The sequence below is a fragment of the Ciconia boyciana genome, chromosome 18, assembly GCF_034638445.1.
Source record: "Ciconia boyciana chromosome 18, ASM3463844v1, whole genome shotgun sequence".
NCBI lineage: Eukaryota > Metazoa > Chordata > Aves > Ciconiiformes > Ciconiidae > Ciconia > Ciconia boyciana.
This window is the reverse complement of record NC_132951.1, coordinates 7,137,831-7,153,912: the sequence shown is the minus strand read 5'-3', so window position 1 is coordinate 7,153,912 and position 16,082 is coordinate 7,137,831. Positions and strand designations below refer to the sequence as shown.

At 44.5% G+C, this 16,082-nt stretch overlaps 1 protein-coding gene across 3 annotated transcripts in view; it reads right to left on the bottom strand.

The window, feature by feature from the left end:
• DNM1 (dynamin 1) overlaps nucleotides 1-9,765 on the bottom strand; it is a 71,912-nt gene extending 62,147 nt beyond the window's left edge. For all 3 annotated transcript variants that reach the window (XM_072883267.1, XM_072883265.1, XM_072883266.1), the window contains exon 1: nucleotides 9,468-9,765. In XM_072883267.1, coding sequence (XP_072739368.1) covers nucleotides 9,468-9,628 — 161 coding nt within the window. In that variant the 5' untranslated portion in view covers nucleotides 9,629-9,765. The remainder of the gene's footprint in view (nucleotides 1-9,467) is intronic.
• Nucleotides 9,766-16,082: the final 6,317 nt, after the last annotated feature.

The window sequence follows — 16,082 nt, the reverse complement described above, 5'->3', positions numbered from 1 at the left end:
GAAGAGCTCTAGCTGAAACAGCCTGTTAATTTGTTGTCAGAGCCCTGAGCCACTTCCTACATAACTTACTCTGCCTTTTACACATGCAGGAGTGGCAGGAAGGCAAAGAGGAGGAATTGAACAAAGACTTCAAGATTTTTGCCTTTAGGTACCTCTTTCCTTGTTCTAAGAAATTCAGCACAGCCTCCCCCATCCCTGGATCTCCTTTCTCAAAAAAAAAAAGGCAAAAATAGTTTTTCCTAGTGCTCTCCAGGGTCAGTTAGCTCCGCTGTAACAACATTTGCAGATGTTGAGAACCAACTACTCAGCATCTCTGTAGACTTCTGCCTATTGATGCTTTGAGAAATGCAGCTGAAATGCAGCTGAAAAACTACTCTGAAATACAGCTGCAGTTTATGCTTAGCTTTTATACAGCATTACAGCAATACTGCCTGGCTCTTCAGCCAAAATCCACAGCAGTATCAGTTTAATATCAGCTATGTCCTCTCTCAGGCATCCCATATACTAAACTGGCCACTCTTGCATCAACACTGTTTCACAGCCACAAAACGACAGTCCTAGCATAGTCAGACAGGATCCCAGCAATTGTCATGTTTGTTACAGTAGCATTAACTCTAAACCCTTCAACACAGCTGCAACAACGCAACCTAAAGCCATAAGAAACAAGAAAGGGAGTATTAAAGGGGACTGCTGAGGCAATACATTATTAAAATAATATTTTCACCCCCAGAGACTCAAGTTCAATTCCCATTTCAGTCACAAGTGAGGAACTGGGTTTATTCCAAACCTCATTTTGTATAATTTATTGTTCATTGTGATTGCAACACAAGTATTTTAGCAGAGCTTATAGTTTTGGGACTAAGCCGTGATTTTTAGGAAGGGAAGAGTTGACAATGCAGGTCTTAGAAGTTTTGGGATTCTTTACGCTTGTCTCCAGGAGCACTTAGGGAAACAGCATCTTTTAAAGAAAAATAGTACCTTCAAACATCCATGTTAGAAATTGATGTTTTCAATACAAAAGCTACACTGCTCTTCTGTTAGCTTAATTGCTGTGTCCAGGGCTGTAAGAAAAGCCACACAAGTCACAAGACTTGCAGAAAAGTGGCAGAAGTTGGCAAGTTTGCTTCCAGTCAGCAAGACACAGCTTGAGGAGCTTGCATAACATCTGCTTCCGAGGTGCTTCCAAAAGCATGTTACGCTGAACTGCAAGAAGCTACCGACCAGGGACTGAAACACCATCTCACTTCCATTTGGTCATGGCGGGGTCTGCCAAAGCTTTCCGAGCATCTAACATGGCAGAGAACAATCAGAGTCACTGTTAGATTTCAGACTCAGGGCTCATTCTCCCTGTACTGTGTCTTGAAGGAAAAAAAGCAGTTATCTATTATAGTCAGCACCAGCCTAGGAGCTGTGACAAGCTTGAAGGTCACGCAGGAAGCAACCAGCAGCAACTTAATTGTCCTGTCTGCCCATCTATATGAGATAGCTTAAGAAAATTACTGAGCCACTTTACATTCAATTATTATTAAAGTATTCACTAATAGGACTTTGAAAACAAAAAGCTGGACATAAGTACAAAGTATCAGTGAGTCACCTGGAATTGTTGTTTAAATTTCTAACTTTAAATTGTGCTCTCAGTTGCCAGTCACAATGTTTTGATGCATACTCTTGCCTGCTTCTCAGTAAACACTGAAATGTTGACTCAGTCTTCCCTTCATAGCCACCCCAATATTTATAGTAGTCCTGAGCAAGACAACCAATTCTCATGGCTAAACTCCATCAAACTACTGAAAAATAAGTATGAAGAATACTTTACAAGGATCACAGATAAACGTAAATAAAGAGAAATAGCTTTTTGGAGCTTTTCAGAACCAGTCCTGCTTGCAGTCTGACCAGACCATGTGAGTGTTTAAAGTCACTAGTGACAAAACACAGGGCTCATCCCTCTACAGGGCTGTGCTACCCCCATCCCTGCTCTGAAAGACTATGCTCAAAAATTTAAGTGCTACCAGCTCATCTAGTGCAGCCTCTCATCTCCCAGTGCTTTCCAAGAATACCCTGGCTCCTCAAATCCAGTATCTGATCTATGCCAGCAGTCAAAGATGGCTGCATCAGTCCCAACCTCTCTACAGAGCAGACCTAAGTAACCAGCAACACTGGGCAAACGAGGCTGCATGAACAGCTAAAGCTCTTGGCACACCACTTCTGGAGAGAAGGCAGGTCTTAAAGGGCTCAGGCAGACATCGCTGTACCACTCTTGCAGAGTTTTAATTTATTGTTAGGAAAAAGTTTCCTACTTTATGGTTAACCTCTTCTAGCGTTATTTCAAGTGTCCATTAATGATATACGTGACAGAGACCAACCACCTCTCTTTTCTACAGATGGAGAAAAAGGTTTAAAAAATTAGTCACATAAGAATTTAGTTTCAGAGCTGAGAACAGAACTCTATCTCAAGGTTGAATATGCCTGTCTGCCTGTTATCAGAGACAATATTCTTTTACCTTGAGCTTTCGCTCTCTATCAGGATGTGCAAAACCAGGTCTGAGATCAGGAAAAGAAAATTTCAAGGGGAATGAGAAACTGTCCCACTAGTGAGCTATTTTCCCACCATGCATGACTAGATTTCCCTTTTTTTGGACCAGATTTAGTTTTAGCTCTCCTCCCAACTAGCAGTACTCTGACTCATATGGTTACAGATCTGTGAGTCCAAGAAGGAAAGTATACACCCAAAGTTTTTGGGTTTTTTTTTTTTTCAGTGGCACATCAAGGAAGTAGGTTTATCCTGCATATTACCAGTAAATTTCCTTTCACAGATGCCACCTCAAAAACATTTTTACATTGGGCATATAGGCTGAACACCATACGCTTCTAGGTGACTGCCTGCCACCCCTTCAGCAAATCTTCCAGTTTTGCCACTCAAATGCACTTGCCTGAAACAGAAATCTGAGTATTGGCTCACATGGGTGGAGCACACATGGGTTTTGCTCTTGTCTAATAAATTCACTGCTCAAGGCATCATAATAAGTTTCGCCCCAATAGCTAGAACACAGCAAGAACTGTTTTCTTGATTAACTTATGCTAAGTTGTCAACTTCTTCCATTTCTCCTCAAAGAGGTTCATCTTAAAGATGTTAAGAAATCCTTACTCAGAAGAATTTTTACTCACACTTGTACAGACAGGCTCAAACTTGAAGTTAAGTACAAAGTAGGGATATTCAGTAATTCACCAGATCAGGAAGAGGTTTAGCTTCCTGCCTTAGAATAACATTTTCAGAAGCTGCCTCAGATAGGAGGTGCTGCAGACAGACTCCCACACCTTCTATTTAAGTCTAGCGGAGTTCTGCCTGCTCAGAGCATCTGGAGAAGTCAGGTTCAAGGACTTGGCATCCCCAGCTAGGTATTGAACTATGGCTTCTGAAAACAATCAGTAGCCTTTAAAAATAGAAGTTTGTCTTTGTTTTGCCTTTTTTTTTTGACTGTGTGAAAAGTTATAAGCATGTGGAGTTTTGAAAACCAGTAACAGCTGACAGTTCTAGCATAGGGGAATGCTTTTGGGAACTCCTGACTTCTTTCTCCCACTGGTTTTGCAGACTCTTTACAGCCCTGTATCACAGCATACTGTTTATAGAGCAAACATACAGAAAACCCACAACACTTACCTGTCTCATAGTACAGTAAGGATTAATTGAAGCTCAGGATGCTCTAAGATTCCCAACATGAGGATTATCATGGTAACAAGGAAGAGTCCACACTAGCAAAGAAGGCATCCTCCTGATCTGCCAGCTATCAGGTGATGAATTCCAGCAATGACAAGGCAACCTGTCGTTTTCACACGACAGTAGGTCCAGGCAAGCCCCAACTTGCACAATACTGGGCATCAGCTTCCAAACTGGAGATACAGCTGTTTTTCTTTCCCTGGGTAAATTCTGATATGATCCAAGACATGCCATAAGGATCTCTTTTCCTAGTGAATATAGGGCTAGTGGGTAGTTACCAGAAGTAGGAGATCATCACTAAAAAGTTAAGCTGAAGAATACAGTCAGACAGTGAGATCTGCAGAGAACATCCAACCGCTACAGGAAGTAGAAAAGATTAGACTTGTGTTTATTTGAGCCAACCCCTATAACATTAAAGCAAGTAGTCAGAGGACAAATACAGGCAGACACTGCTGCTGCATCTACAAACATAGAGATTCATGCCTTTTTTTTCCCCTTACAGGCATCCATATTATGTTATGTTTTAACTTAATTATGTATCTCTTCCTAATGTTCCTCCTCCCACAAGTGTTTGCTCAGAGCTGTACAGATCTCTCTTACGTTAAATTATTTTATCTTGTGGTCTGCTGTAACACATTATTCATTTCCCCCAGTGCTCCATATTTTCTTCCTTCCCCAATTAATCTGAGATGAAAATAGGTATTTTCTTCACTGAAGACCAAAAGCTTGCTGCCATTTGAAAGACTATTATTTGACCATGATTTATCTCTCTTAACAGCAGAATCCTACTCCTGGCTCTTGCACCATCCTCTGCAACCCCAAATAAGTCAATTCCCAAGCAATGCCTATGTCTTTAACCTACAAATACACAAGAGCATTTGGTCAGCTCATGGATGTATTTATCATAAAACAATTAATGGTCTGTGACTTGCAATTACTCTCTCTACCAGCACTCTGGGCATGTGAATGTATCTCAAAGCAGAACAACAACAAAAAAATCATACTTAAGAACCCCTTTCGTGGCCAGAGCAGAGCAAGTCAGTGAGTGTATCTTCTTGTTTAAATTTAAATCTGCCACTGAAATACTGCACTGATGCTCAGCATTACCCAGTACAGCAGACATCCTCAATCTATACATAACGTAGCTATAGTTTTAGGAAGATTTAAACCCTCAGTCCTCTTCATAACACTCAAGCTCACAAAGCATGTACTACAGCAGAAGCCTGAGCAACTTGAAAGCACAAAGATCGTTGACAAAACAGTTTTCCTGCAGTATCTGAACAGGCCAAGTAGATGCATCTCTGTATGAACCCCTACAGGATCTTTCACTTCTAGATAGTTGCTAAATACTGCTGAAGGCATTTTGCTGGAAAAGCTTCCCATAACAAAGCAAAGTATGTGTTCTCATCATACCTTGGGGGTGTAAGTAGTTATCTCTAAATGGCTCGGGAAGGTTGAGATATGAAGAGACTAAGTTGCTCCTCAAAGTTATACCTGAAGCCAAACTAAATCCTCTGGCTTCAAGCTCTAACTTTGCATTTTCAGTATGTGACATCACAAGGCAAAGACACAGTTGCAGCACATGCTGCCTGGCCCTTGCCTGGTTTTGTCAAGGTAATTACTGTAGCACAAGTACCAAGCTCAATAGGTACTTATCCTTACCACTGCCACAGGCATTGCAATGCTGCATTTCCCCTGCTCTTTTACCCATGCTGAAATTTTGGTTTGCTAGGGGAGGCAAGGTTAGCCCAACACAATTGAGTTTAGGTCCATGCCTGCCTCCAGTTTCCTTCCAGGCAACATACAAACATCAGATAATTCAGCATATACCATCAGAGCCTGGTGACAGACTGCTAAGTGCCCCTATTTTGTTTGGGACATAAAAGCTCCCAAGAGAGGATGCTTTTGGGGTAATGCTCAGGTCCAGGGTCAAGTAAACACTGATTCACTTCCCACAACTTTGGCACTGCTTAGCTCCCTTGATCATGAACAAGACGGTTTCACCTCCATTCAAGTCCTTCCACCTACTGTTCTCAGTCCTTAGTCACTGCCTCCTCAGCAGCCCCCTTAAACCATCTGTTCTCCAGAAGCCAGAGGTGCCTTGTTTTCTCCATGAAGAGCAATGCAGCTGTCCTAGCAGGGCTGAGCAGCATGCTGCCTTGGATCAGACAAGAACACAAGGCACAGACATTTACACAGCCATCTGAACACAGCCTAGTGCTTTTGGTTTTTCCTGGTTTTAAGGCAGAGATAACAGTAATACTCCCACAAATCCAAAGATTTGGGTAACAGTGCTCCAAGATCTTAGGATTTAAAAAAAACACACTTATATTTATTATTTTCACATGGCAAAATAAGAGTGGCATGAACATGGATAATTTTACAAACAGCTTTGTGGGCTGTCTTGTACGTTGCCCCTTCTTGGGCCTTTGGGCTCTCTCAAGTCAAATTAGCACATACCACATGCTTTGTTCTTTTTATCAAAGCAGTTCTGCTAGTACTGGTGCCTGCTCTAAGACCTTCTAATTCAAGAAAGGTGGCAACAGGGAAGTAGCAACACCATAAGAATGGACCAAATGACCCCTGAGGTCCCTTCCAACCCAAACTATCCTACAAGTCTATAACCACACCAATAGGAAATGCCTGGTGCTGACCCGATGAACCTTCCCTCCAGTTCTGGGGCCCAGGATAAACCAGTCTACAAAGAGATGTGACACCTGTCTGGCTTCTACATGGCTTCTCTTGTCTCTTCAGTGATTTTAACACCATCAGCCAGTATCCTAGTCACCATGCTGAGTCTCCGGCAGCAAAAGCACACATAGCAGCCACACTGACATCTGGTATTATAAATACAGGCTCTGCACTGTTGGATAATCTGTTAACAGCAGAGTAAGTGACACTGGAAGAGTAATTAGCAGCAACTAGTAAGCCATCGCACTCAGGAGGAAAAAAGATATTTGTTTGGTAAGACACGTAACTAAACATTAATTGCAGTCAGCATCACTCCTCTGTGTTTCCAAGTCTCCAGCATGCATGGGATTCAGTGCTACTGCAAGGTGCCAGCAGCGGCCCTGGACTGAAGTCCTGCATAGCCACAGGCTAGGTCTGGCAGTGGGGGCAAGCATGCTGCCCTACTATGTGAACATGCCTTGATGACAATTTGAAAGGAGCCCCACAAATACCAAGTGGGGAAACCAGCCCCTGCAGGGCCTCCAGCCCCTCGTCTGAAGTGTCCCCATCAAGCACATCAGTCAGTACCCACTGCATCAGCATTTGTTCTTGCACAAATTTCCATCCACTCAGAGAAACTCATCAGCACTCACATTCACTGTGCAGTGAGCAGCTGCTGAGCAATAGCTGCACCACCATCCTGGTATCAAGCTGGAGCAGTGACATATGTCATGTCCACACTACCACAATAATTGTATTTGTACACAGTAGGTCTACACACAATTTCTTCTTATGCCTATTCAGACAAGAAAACAGCCCCTATCACAATTACATTGAGGAACCATGCTTATTCTGGATACTATTTCCATAGCTTCTTATCATGGTTTCTAATAGCCACACAAAAAGAAAAGAGACTATACATTACAGCAGGGCCCCAACATTATTTTAACAGGATTGGGTTTTGCAGAATATACACATACATTCTGTGGCAAGATGTCTCATGTTACCAGTCTCTAAACTAGCCAGCACTCAAGGGTATCAAATGGAGAAAGACCTCTTCCCTTTGACATATTTTCCATTTCCACTCCAATTATTTCCTCTAAATGCTTTTCTACAGACAGGTCTCTCAGCTTCTGCTCAAGGGACCCTTCATTATTTCATTTTCTAAAAGCCACAGCACTATAACTTGCTGCTAGAGAGACAACTGATGGGACACAGTGAGGTCACAAGTTCTCCTGGGACAGGGGTCATCAGAAAGAGACAGAAAACAATTTAATTCACTTGCTCTCCACCAGGCAGACAAAATCCCCAGTTCTCAATTGGTGCCAGTGGAGACACACCAAGGATTAATATATTCCCTTCTGTTTGCTCAGTCTAAAAGAGAAGGGCAATGTACCCCGATACACTGTCCTTTGACAAACCCTCCTCTGGCCCAGCCATCCATTGTATATTACGCCACTGCAGCACTGACTGCATAGATCCTCTAAAAAGGATTTACGAGGTTAGGCTACCAGTACTTAGAAAGCATGAAAACAGTAGAGCCAACAGGTGAACCTGTTTTGATCACATATTTCAGGAGACCTATTTTCCCCTTCTTCTTAGAAAGCCACAGCACAGCAAGTTTTTCACTTTGGTGGTAGGAATAATTTTTTTCTTCCTGTGTCTATGGACAAACAAGTGGATCCTGGTCTACAACCTGAGGCTTAGTGAAATGTGTTCCTGCAATGTCCTTCCCTTGGCATGATCCCCAGCATCCCTGGGGAATACTGCATGGACTGTTGGAAGTTAGCTAGAAAGGATCCCAAACTCTCTGAATGTATATCTATAGTGAAGAAAAAAAAAAATCTTATTCCAACCATGCTTTCTTTGCATCAGATACAATCCCTGTGCCTTCTTTCTAGTGCACACAGCACACCCTGCTCAAGGCTACCCTTGCACAAGTCCAGAATTTGGGGCTACTCACAGCTAAACAAGCAATTCATACACACCACAGACCCTTCCAACAGTAGCAAAGCTTTATAAGCCATCCGTCAGCAAACAGCTTAAAAAAAAAAGTGGGGGTGGGGGAAGGACATCCAATAGATGTCACAAATGCAGTTTGCTGAAAGAAAAAAAAAAACACGCAAGCATCTGACCAGGTATCACAGCAGTCACTGCTTTTAAGACAAGTCACCAGCAACTTGCATGCCCCTCAGAATAAAAAGATACCACAATAACTAAAACCTGTATATCACGGAATACAATTCATTAACGAGGCCAGAAACAAGCTGAGGAACAACCTCCCTCCCCAGGTGTTGTGTCTCTACACCGGAGCAGATAACCAGGCAGCACGGTCTGCAATTTACTCAAGTTGCAGACGATGAATGCGAAGGTCACATGAAGGGAAGGCATCAGTATATTGCCTGTCACAAAATGGTAGCACCCGGGGATTTGAGCATATAGGAGAGAGATAACCCCGTCCTTCCCATAGCCTCCCCGCAGCTCCTGACATGGCATCCGCTATGGAGGACAGCGAAGCAGGGCTGGGGGAGGGGGACGGAGCAGATTAAACTTAAACACCCACACCCCCCCGTTCCCAGCCACAACATCCATCTCTCGGAGCCCCGCGGAGGGGGCACCCCGGCCCGCCGGCCCCGCACCGAGTAGGGGAGGGGAAGGGGCCGGTCCCCACTGACATTTCAGCCCCCCCGTTATATAACGGCCGGGACGCACCTCCCGGCGGGGCCGGGGGGGCTCCCACCGGCCCCGAAGGTGCGGCAAAGGCGGGGACCCCGCTGCGGAGATCCCCTCCGAGGCGGGGAGACCTCCTCCGCCCACCCCTGCACCGCAGCGCCCGGGCGTCCTGCAGCGCTGCCCCGCTGCTGCGCTGCCCGCGCACTGCACACGCACCCCGCAGCTCTGCTGGTGCGCTGCGCTGCCCCTGCGTCCAGCCGCTATGCCCGTGCACCGCGCTGCCCGTGCACCGCGCTTGTCCGTGCGCCCAGCAGCGCTGCCCGTGCACCGCGCCTGTCCGTGCGGCACCTCTGCCCGTGCTCCCCGCAGCAGCTCTGCCTGCGGCGGGGCTCCCCAGGGACCCTCGTACCTCCCGACGAAATTCTCCAGCACGGAGCTCTTGCCGGCGCTCTGCCCCCCCACCACGGCGATCTGCGGCAGGTCGAGGTTGGCGTTCTGCCCGATGGCGGCGAAGGCGTCCTGCAGCCGGTTGACCAGCGGGATGAGGTCCTCCATCCCGCGGTTCCCCATGGCTGCGGCGCGGCACCGGCTCCTCGCACAGGCGAGCTCACACTACCTCTTCCCTCGCCCTCACCGGCGGGTAGCCCGGCTCTCGCCGCCCCGGCCGGTGGGCACCGGCACTAGCCCGCCCCGCTCGACGCCGCCCGCTCCCGCCCGGGCTCAGCTCGCCTCAGCCCGCCCCGCCGAGCCTGCAGACAGCCGCGCGTGGCCGCCAGGGGGCCTTAAGGGCGCCGGCGCCGCGCTGCATCCTGGGAGATGTAGTCCGAGCGGGCTGTGAGGGGGGCCCGCTGTGGGGGGGGCGCCCGGCCGCAAAGCCCTCTCACAGCCCCTCCTCTGAGGCCAGGGATAGCGCCAGGGTCTGCGCCCAGAGACGCTGGGTACGGGCCAGCTCACTCCCCCTGAAACCAGAGCAGCACAGGCTGTCCTCAGGCCTCGGGGGCTGTGTGGTGCCATGGCTTGTGTGCGGCGGCTTGACACACCGGTGTAGCCCAACCGGTGTATGCGTGCGGCCCAGTCAGCGTGCCCCATGGTTCAGTCAGTCGGTGTACCTGCCTGGTTCAGTCGCTATACCTGTCCGTGAGCCTGTACAGCTTGGTCACTATCGCTGTAGGGTTCAGTCACTATATCTATGCAGTGCAGTCAACGTACAGGTATACAACGTACAGGTCAATGTACCCATATGGTTTGGTTACTACACCTGCACAGTTTGGTCTTTACACCCATATAGTTCAGTCAATACAGCCATGCAGTTTGGTCGCAGTACCTGTACCTGGTGGTTGATACACCCATATGGGAGGGCTTTATGCCGGGACAGCACTTGCGGAATCGCCGGAACACAAGAAATACTTGATACGATTGAACTGGAGGCTTGCAAGAACACTGCTGTGCTTCTGCTGCTTCATCTTCATTCAAACATGGATGAAAAACACATCAATTTCTGTTTATGGCTGCAAAACAGTAGATGTTGTTGCTATGTTTGTTTTACAGAAACACAAATAAGTACTTCATTTTATGTACTTAGATTTTGTTTTTAAAATTCATTTGTCTACAGTAAAGAGGAAACTGATTTTAGGTTTTTAAAAGGGCTGGGTTTTTAATAAGAATATAATGTGAGGCCATATTTGATTTGAAAGTATAGCAGTGAAAACAAGTGTTCAGAAAAGAAACCGATGGCTAGCAGTGACTCAGGAGGATGGAGAATGCTGCATTTCAAACACCTCTCAGTTCGTGCTACCCAGTACTCTTGTTCACAGCTCAGAGAGAGCTGGGGGTGGTGAGGGAAAGGAATAACAAAAAACTGCAACAGATTTTGAGCTGTATATTTTGTTTTAAACAGGAACTTTTTAGTTATAATGATTCTAAGGAAGATTTCACAGATGTCCATCAAATGTAATCCATGCAAAAATACCTACTTGGGTGTACAGAGAAATGGGAACAACCGTGCTGAGGGGTGAATTTGCCTCACTCTGCCAGTGAAGATGCCCAAGGAAAATGCTCTGAAAATATCACCAGTGTGCAGGTAAGAACACTGAAGGAATGGAAGGGAGCTGCTCCATCTGTATGGGTAACACCATTGCAGGGCATATGTGGGCTGTTTTGGGGGCTGTCAATGCTATTTTTTCCTCTCAGCAACTTGCCCAGCAAATCTCAAGAAACAAGCTTAAGAAACGCAACATAGACTGTGGACAAAAGTCTCTGAGCATCTGTGCAGCTATTCTGATCGTTTATGTTGAAGGAACCTGGAGAAAAAACATTGTTTTTTCCTTCAGAAGTTGATGGCTGCTCCTTGTTAGAGGTCACCACAAAAAAAACAGTGAAGAGTATCAAAGACTTAAAGAATGGTGTCACCTTCCTCCCTGGGTCAGAGCTGATGCTCAGGGAACTTCAGACTGTGAGGATCTTTGAAGCTTTATTTGAGAAACCGTAAGAAGAAAATTGTCTTTTTCCCAGAGACTGTTGTAATCTGAAGTTCACCTACACAGTTCTAGTTTCAATACAGAGAAAGATTGCCCAGCTACATCACTGCAATCATCTCACAGAGCACAACAGCTGTACTAATAAGCCTTAATAGCCATGACCAGCCTCACCTGGGGCCTCTCCCCACATCTGTGGGGCTGGGAGCTCTATTTAAGCTCAGCCTGGGGCTAGCAGTCTGTGATTAATTATGGGGGAGTGGTAGTCTCTGGCTCAGCTGTAGCCCTACATGCCCATGGAGTCCTTGATTCTGACTTTGAGTGGTGGGTTGACTCCTTGGCTCTGTCTCATTGCTATGGATGTGCCTGGAGATCACTAGACCTGGTCCTAATCCTGGCCTGCGGGTTGGTATCTCTGCTTGACCTTGGACCTGCCTCATGATCTGGACTTTTTGTTAGACCTAGCCATTGTCTTTGGTCTGGTCTGCTTGCCTCTGTTGGGTGCTGTGGGGTTGGGCCCTGGTTGGCAATACTGCTGCCAGCTGTGGGGTTTACCCCTTTGGCTCCTGCCTCCTCTTCCCCTGGGGAGCAGCCTGGCTCTTTCTGCTCCCTGACAACAGCATTAGCTGCTTAGTAAGTACATAATGTGACTTGACTTTGCTCCCCTTCTTGTCCCCCTACCTGACCCCATGAATCCACACCTGCCTTTAATACTTCCACAAAAGCAACTCTATTTGATTGTGGCTAGCAACATTTTTGCTAACAACAGAAACATCAACCTGCAAGTATTGTGTTCTCTTTCCTGCTTGATATTCTAAGCAGGTATTTTGTTCTGGGTGAGCCTACTTCAGTCCAGAAATAATAGTTCAGGACTATACCATTTTTCTGGAAAAGCTAAAATTAAATTTATACATTTGCTTTGAGAAAGGTTTGTGAAAGAATATTGAAAAGTACAGTATGTCAACAGCAGATATTCAAGACTATGGGGGGGGAATAGGGCTCACTGCCAGTTAAGGAGCTGGTACAGCAGAAAGGCTTAAGTGTAACTTCTTTGCAGATATTCTTTCACATGTTCTCTGGTTTTAGTTTTCTGTGCAACTGGTACTTAGTTATTGGGCAGTATGGTCCTTGGTCTAACTTACTGTATTCTCAAAGAACAAAAGTGCTCTGGAGGGACAGGGAGAGTTAATAGGGTGCTCTCCAGGTAGACAAGAAAGGAAGAAAAGGTGTGGCAGAAATGGTAAAAATCTGCAGAAGTATTGGCAAACTTTATGTAGATTTCTCAGCAGATCAATATTAGTGTAAAACTCTAAAATGCACAAAATGTGCTCCTGCTTCCCCTGTCTTGCAGAGATGCTTGTAAGCAAATGAGACCACAGTGTATGCGTGCAGCGTTACCCCTACAAGAACTCATTACTATCGTGGAGTCTGTCTAAACACTTCTGCACCAATTGTAATCACACAGCCCAGAGAGACCCAAACTGAGCATCAGAAACAGTGAGGCTTGGTTTTTAAGAAGGTTTAGAAACCGACACCTCCCGTTGATGGAAAATAGAACTGCAGGCTCTCAGAATCACTCCTAAAACCTTCCATTTTCTCTCCTGCAAGAAGCTGAGTTGCAAGAATGTTAGCAGCAAACAGGCCTCTTCATTCTATAATACCTCCCACCTGTGACTTAGCAGCATGTAGCAGCTATAGGAGGAAAAAACAACTATGAGCATCCTTCATGGGAAATACTGAAAAACTGTAATGTCTGTGAAATTAAAAGGAATTTTATAAACTGGAGTGGACAGGAAAAATCTATTTCTTTCTACCTTGGTAGAAAAACTTAAGATGTGAGCAAAGAAAAACAAGTAGGATGAGAGATTCCCCCCCCCCCCCCGGGTGCTAGAAATATTTCTGGATGTACTTTAATATGAATCTCTAAAAATGCATGTGAGCATAACTGTGTGTTTCTATGTATGGCTATCAACATAATGACAGCTTTGTACACTGATTTTGTCACCTCATGCAAATAGAACTCCCAGTTTAGTTAGCATAATTAGAAAAAGATACTTGAGTGCTGGATTCTGTCCCTCGTTCCTTGCCCTTGCAAAAATAACACATTTAGTCCTTGGTGAAAAAAGAGGCAAAAACATGGAATACGATGAGCTTAAGATTCTCCTAGTCATCTGCAAACTGTTTCCATTGACTCCAGGTAGAGCTGTGAATGTTCAGAACATTTCACAGTGGGTCATGAAGTGGATGCTCTTGGTCCTTTGGGTTCCTAAGAAATGTTTATAAATGCAGGTAAGAATTTAAATTAAATGTTTACAAGCAGAGGTTAGAGTACAAGTTCCACAAAGAATCGGGGCTATGATTGGCACTGTCTGTATCAATATAGAATACATTAGACAGCTAACAATAGTTAAAAAGATTAATTAAAATTAACCTCTTAAATTTATACAACTATGTAAAGCTGCCTATAGAGATAGAAATGATTTAAGTATCTATTTTATAGGTACTTAAATGCTACTATAGTAGCAATGATACCATAGTAACATCATTGGTTTCTTGTGGTATCAGTTGCTCAGAAAGAAAAAGTTTCTCTCTAATGTTCCTTTTGGTTGTAAAAGCTGTCTGAAAGAAAAGCAGCCTTTAATTTTGGATTGTCAAATATAGAGCTTGTCTTTGCAGAATAAAATAGTGAAATGCTTCCTCATTTTCTCTTCTGTTCTGAAAGAGGAAATTTGCTGAACTGGTCTGGGAATCCCTCAAAAAGAGAAGAAAGAAGGTAAATCTAGTGTATGAGACAGGTTTATATTTAGTGTGACTCCACAGAAGCCAGAATATACATAAGGAAAGAAATAAACTGAATGTTATAGTCCATTAGGAAAGGGATCTGGACATGGATGTGAGTTCAATATTTTAAGGGCAACAAATCTGAGTTCTCTGTGCTTTCCACATCCAGTGAGATGCTACAAAATAGTTCCTGGAATATATTTTACCTTGTGAGACTGAAAATCACTGACAGAAGCTGATTGGCCATGTGGGCAAAATGGGTATAAAAACAATATCTTAGTTTATATCCTGTGGGCCTGTCCTGCCAATAAAGACATATTGGGAATAGATTTCTAGAGCAATAGAACAAAGAGTGGGTGCAAATATCCCTTAGTGCACAGATCATTTTGCTTTGAAATGTTGTGCGCTACTGCTTTCACATGTGTGAATACAGTCTTCCTCCAGATAAAACTGATGTGGAAAACAGTGTAATTCCAGTAATTAATATCAGCTGTTGAGAGCAGGTCTGGTGAAACTTGGTCCATTCTTTCAACAGATAGGCCCCAAAAGCAAGAGGAAAAAGTACCTTAAACCTCCATATGCCTTTTTCTCCAAGGAGTCTGGGAGGTTTAAAGACATTACGGTGAGAACTAGTTATACCCTAGTGAAATAGATGAGTAATAACACCATCCTTGCGGATTGCAGAGGAAATTGTGGGCACCACAGTTTCTTGGTGCTGTCATATGTGCTGAGAAACACTTTGATTTTCAAAGGCTATGTGGCTTCACCGGGGGTTGCATACCAAGTCTTTTTCAAAGCCAAAATTAAAACATAAAACTACATAGTCGAGCCGTGTGCGGGAAACTAGAAATCTCTGGTTATCCGCACGCCTGATCTGGTCCCTGGAACAAATTCATATAGCCCAGCAAAACTTGGCTATATAATGCAATCCAGCTCCTGAATAAAAAGCATTCATATGGTCTGTCCTCTTATCTGCCAAGAAATTTCATAATCCTGATCTAATCATACAGAGGTATACTGCAGGTTGCCTTACAGTGATGATCCAACAATTCCGCTGATGATAGTCTCAGTGTGGCAGGGTACTTTCTGGGTCATTTTCTTACCTTGACCTTCTAATTCTTCTTCCGTTTCATTCACTCCCTTTGTCAATGAGACACAATCTTTGTGTAACCACCCCTGAGCCCAGTGGATACCTAGGTTATTACTGAGTAATGCTGTGGTAGTCTGTGTTGTAGAACTATGATTTTAAGGTTCCATGTAGTCTCACACAATGACATGTATTTACCACTGCATACTGAACAGCAAGGTGCTTGATAATTGAAAGGGATATGTTCCTCACAGGAAAAAACAACTGTCAGGAGATGAGAGGTCAAGGTCTGTGTACCAACAGTAAGTACCCTTTGGCTGTCAGCTTAAGACACGCTGGTTTATTGACTGTAATGAAAGAAAGGATCCTAGCCCAATTTTCTATGCTGATACCTTACAGCTCTGTATGACTTTCAAACTGAACAGTGTGATTAGCTAAATCTGGAACCTTCTCCTTTGGATTCAGTTAAACCATCTCTGGTAGGTATGATGTTAACATCTGGCCTGTAAAGGCATCTCTGAAGATCAACCTGTGGATTGTAGGTTAATAAAGCAGCAGATGTCTTCACTTCATACAGCCCTAATCCTGACTTGCGTTGTGCATGCACAGGACTAAATCCACGTCCAGATTTGTGTTCAATGTGTAGTCAATCAATTTCAGCATTATACAAGTACTTATGGAA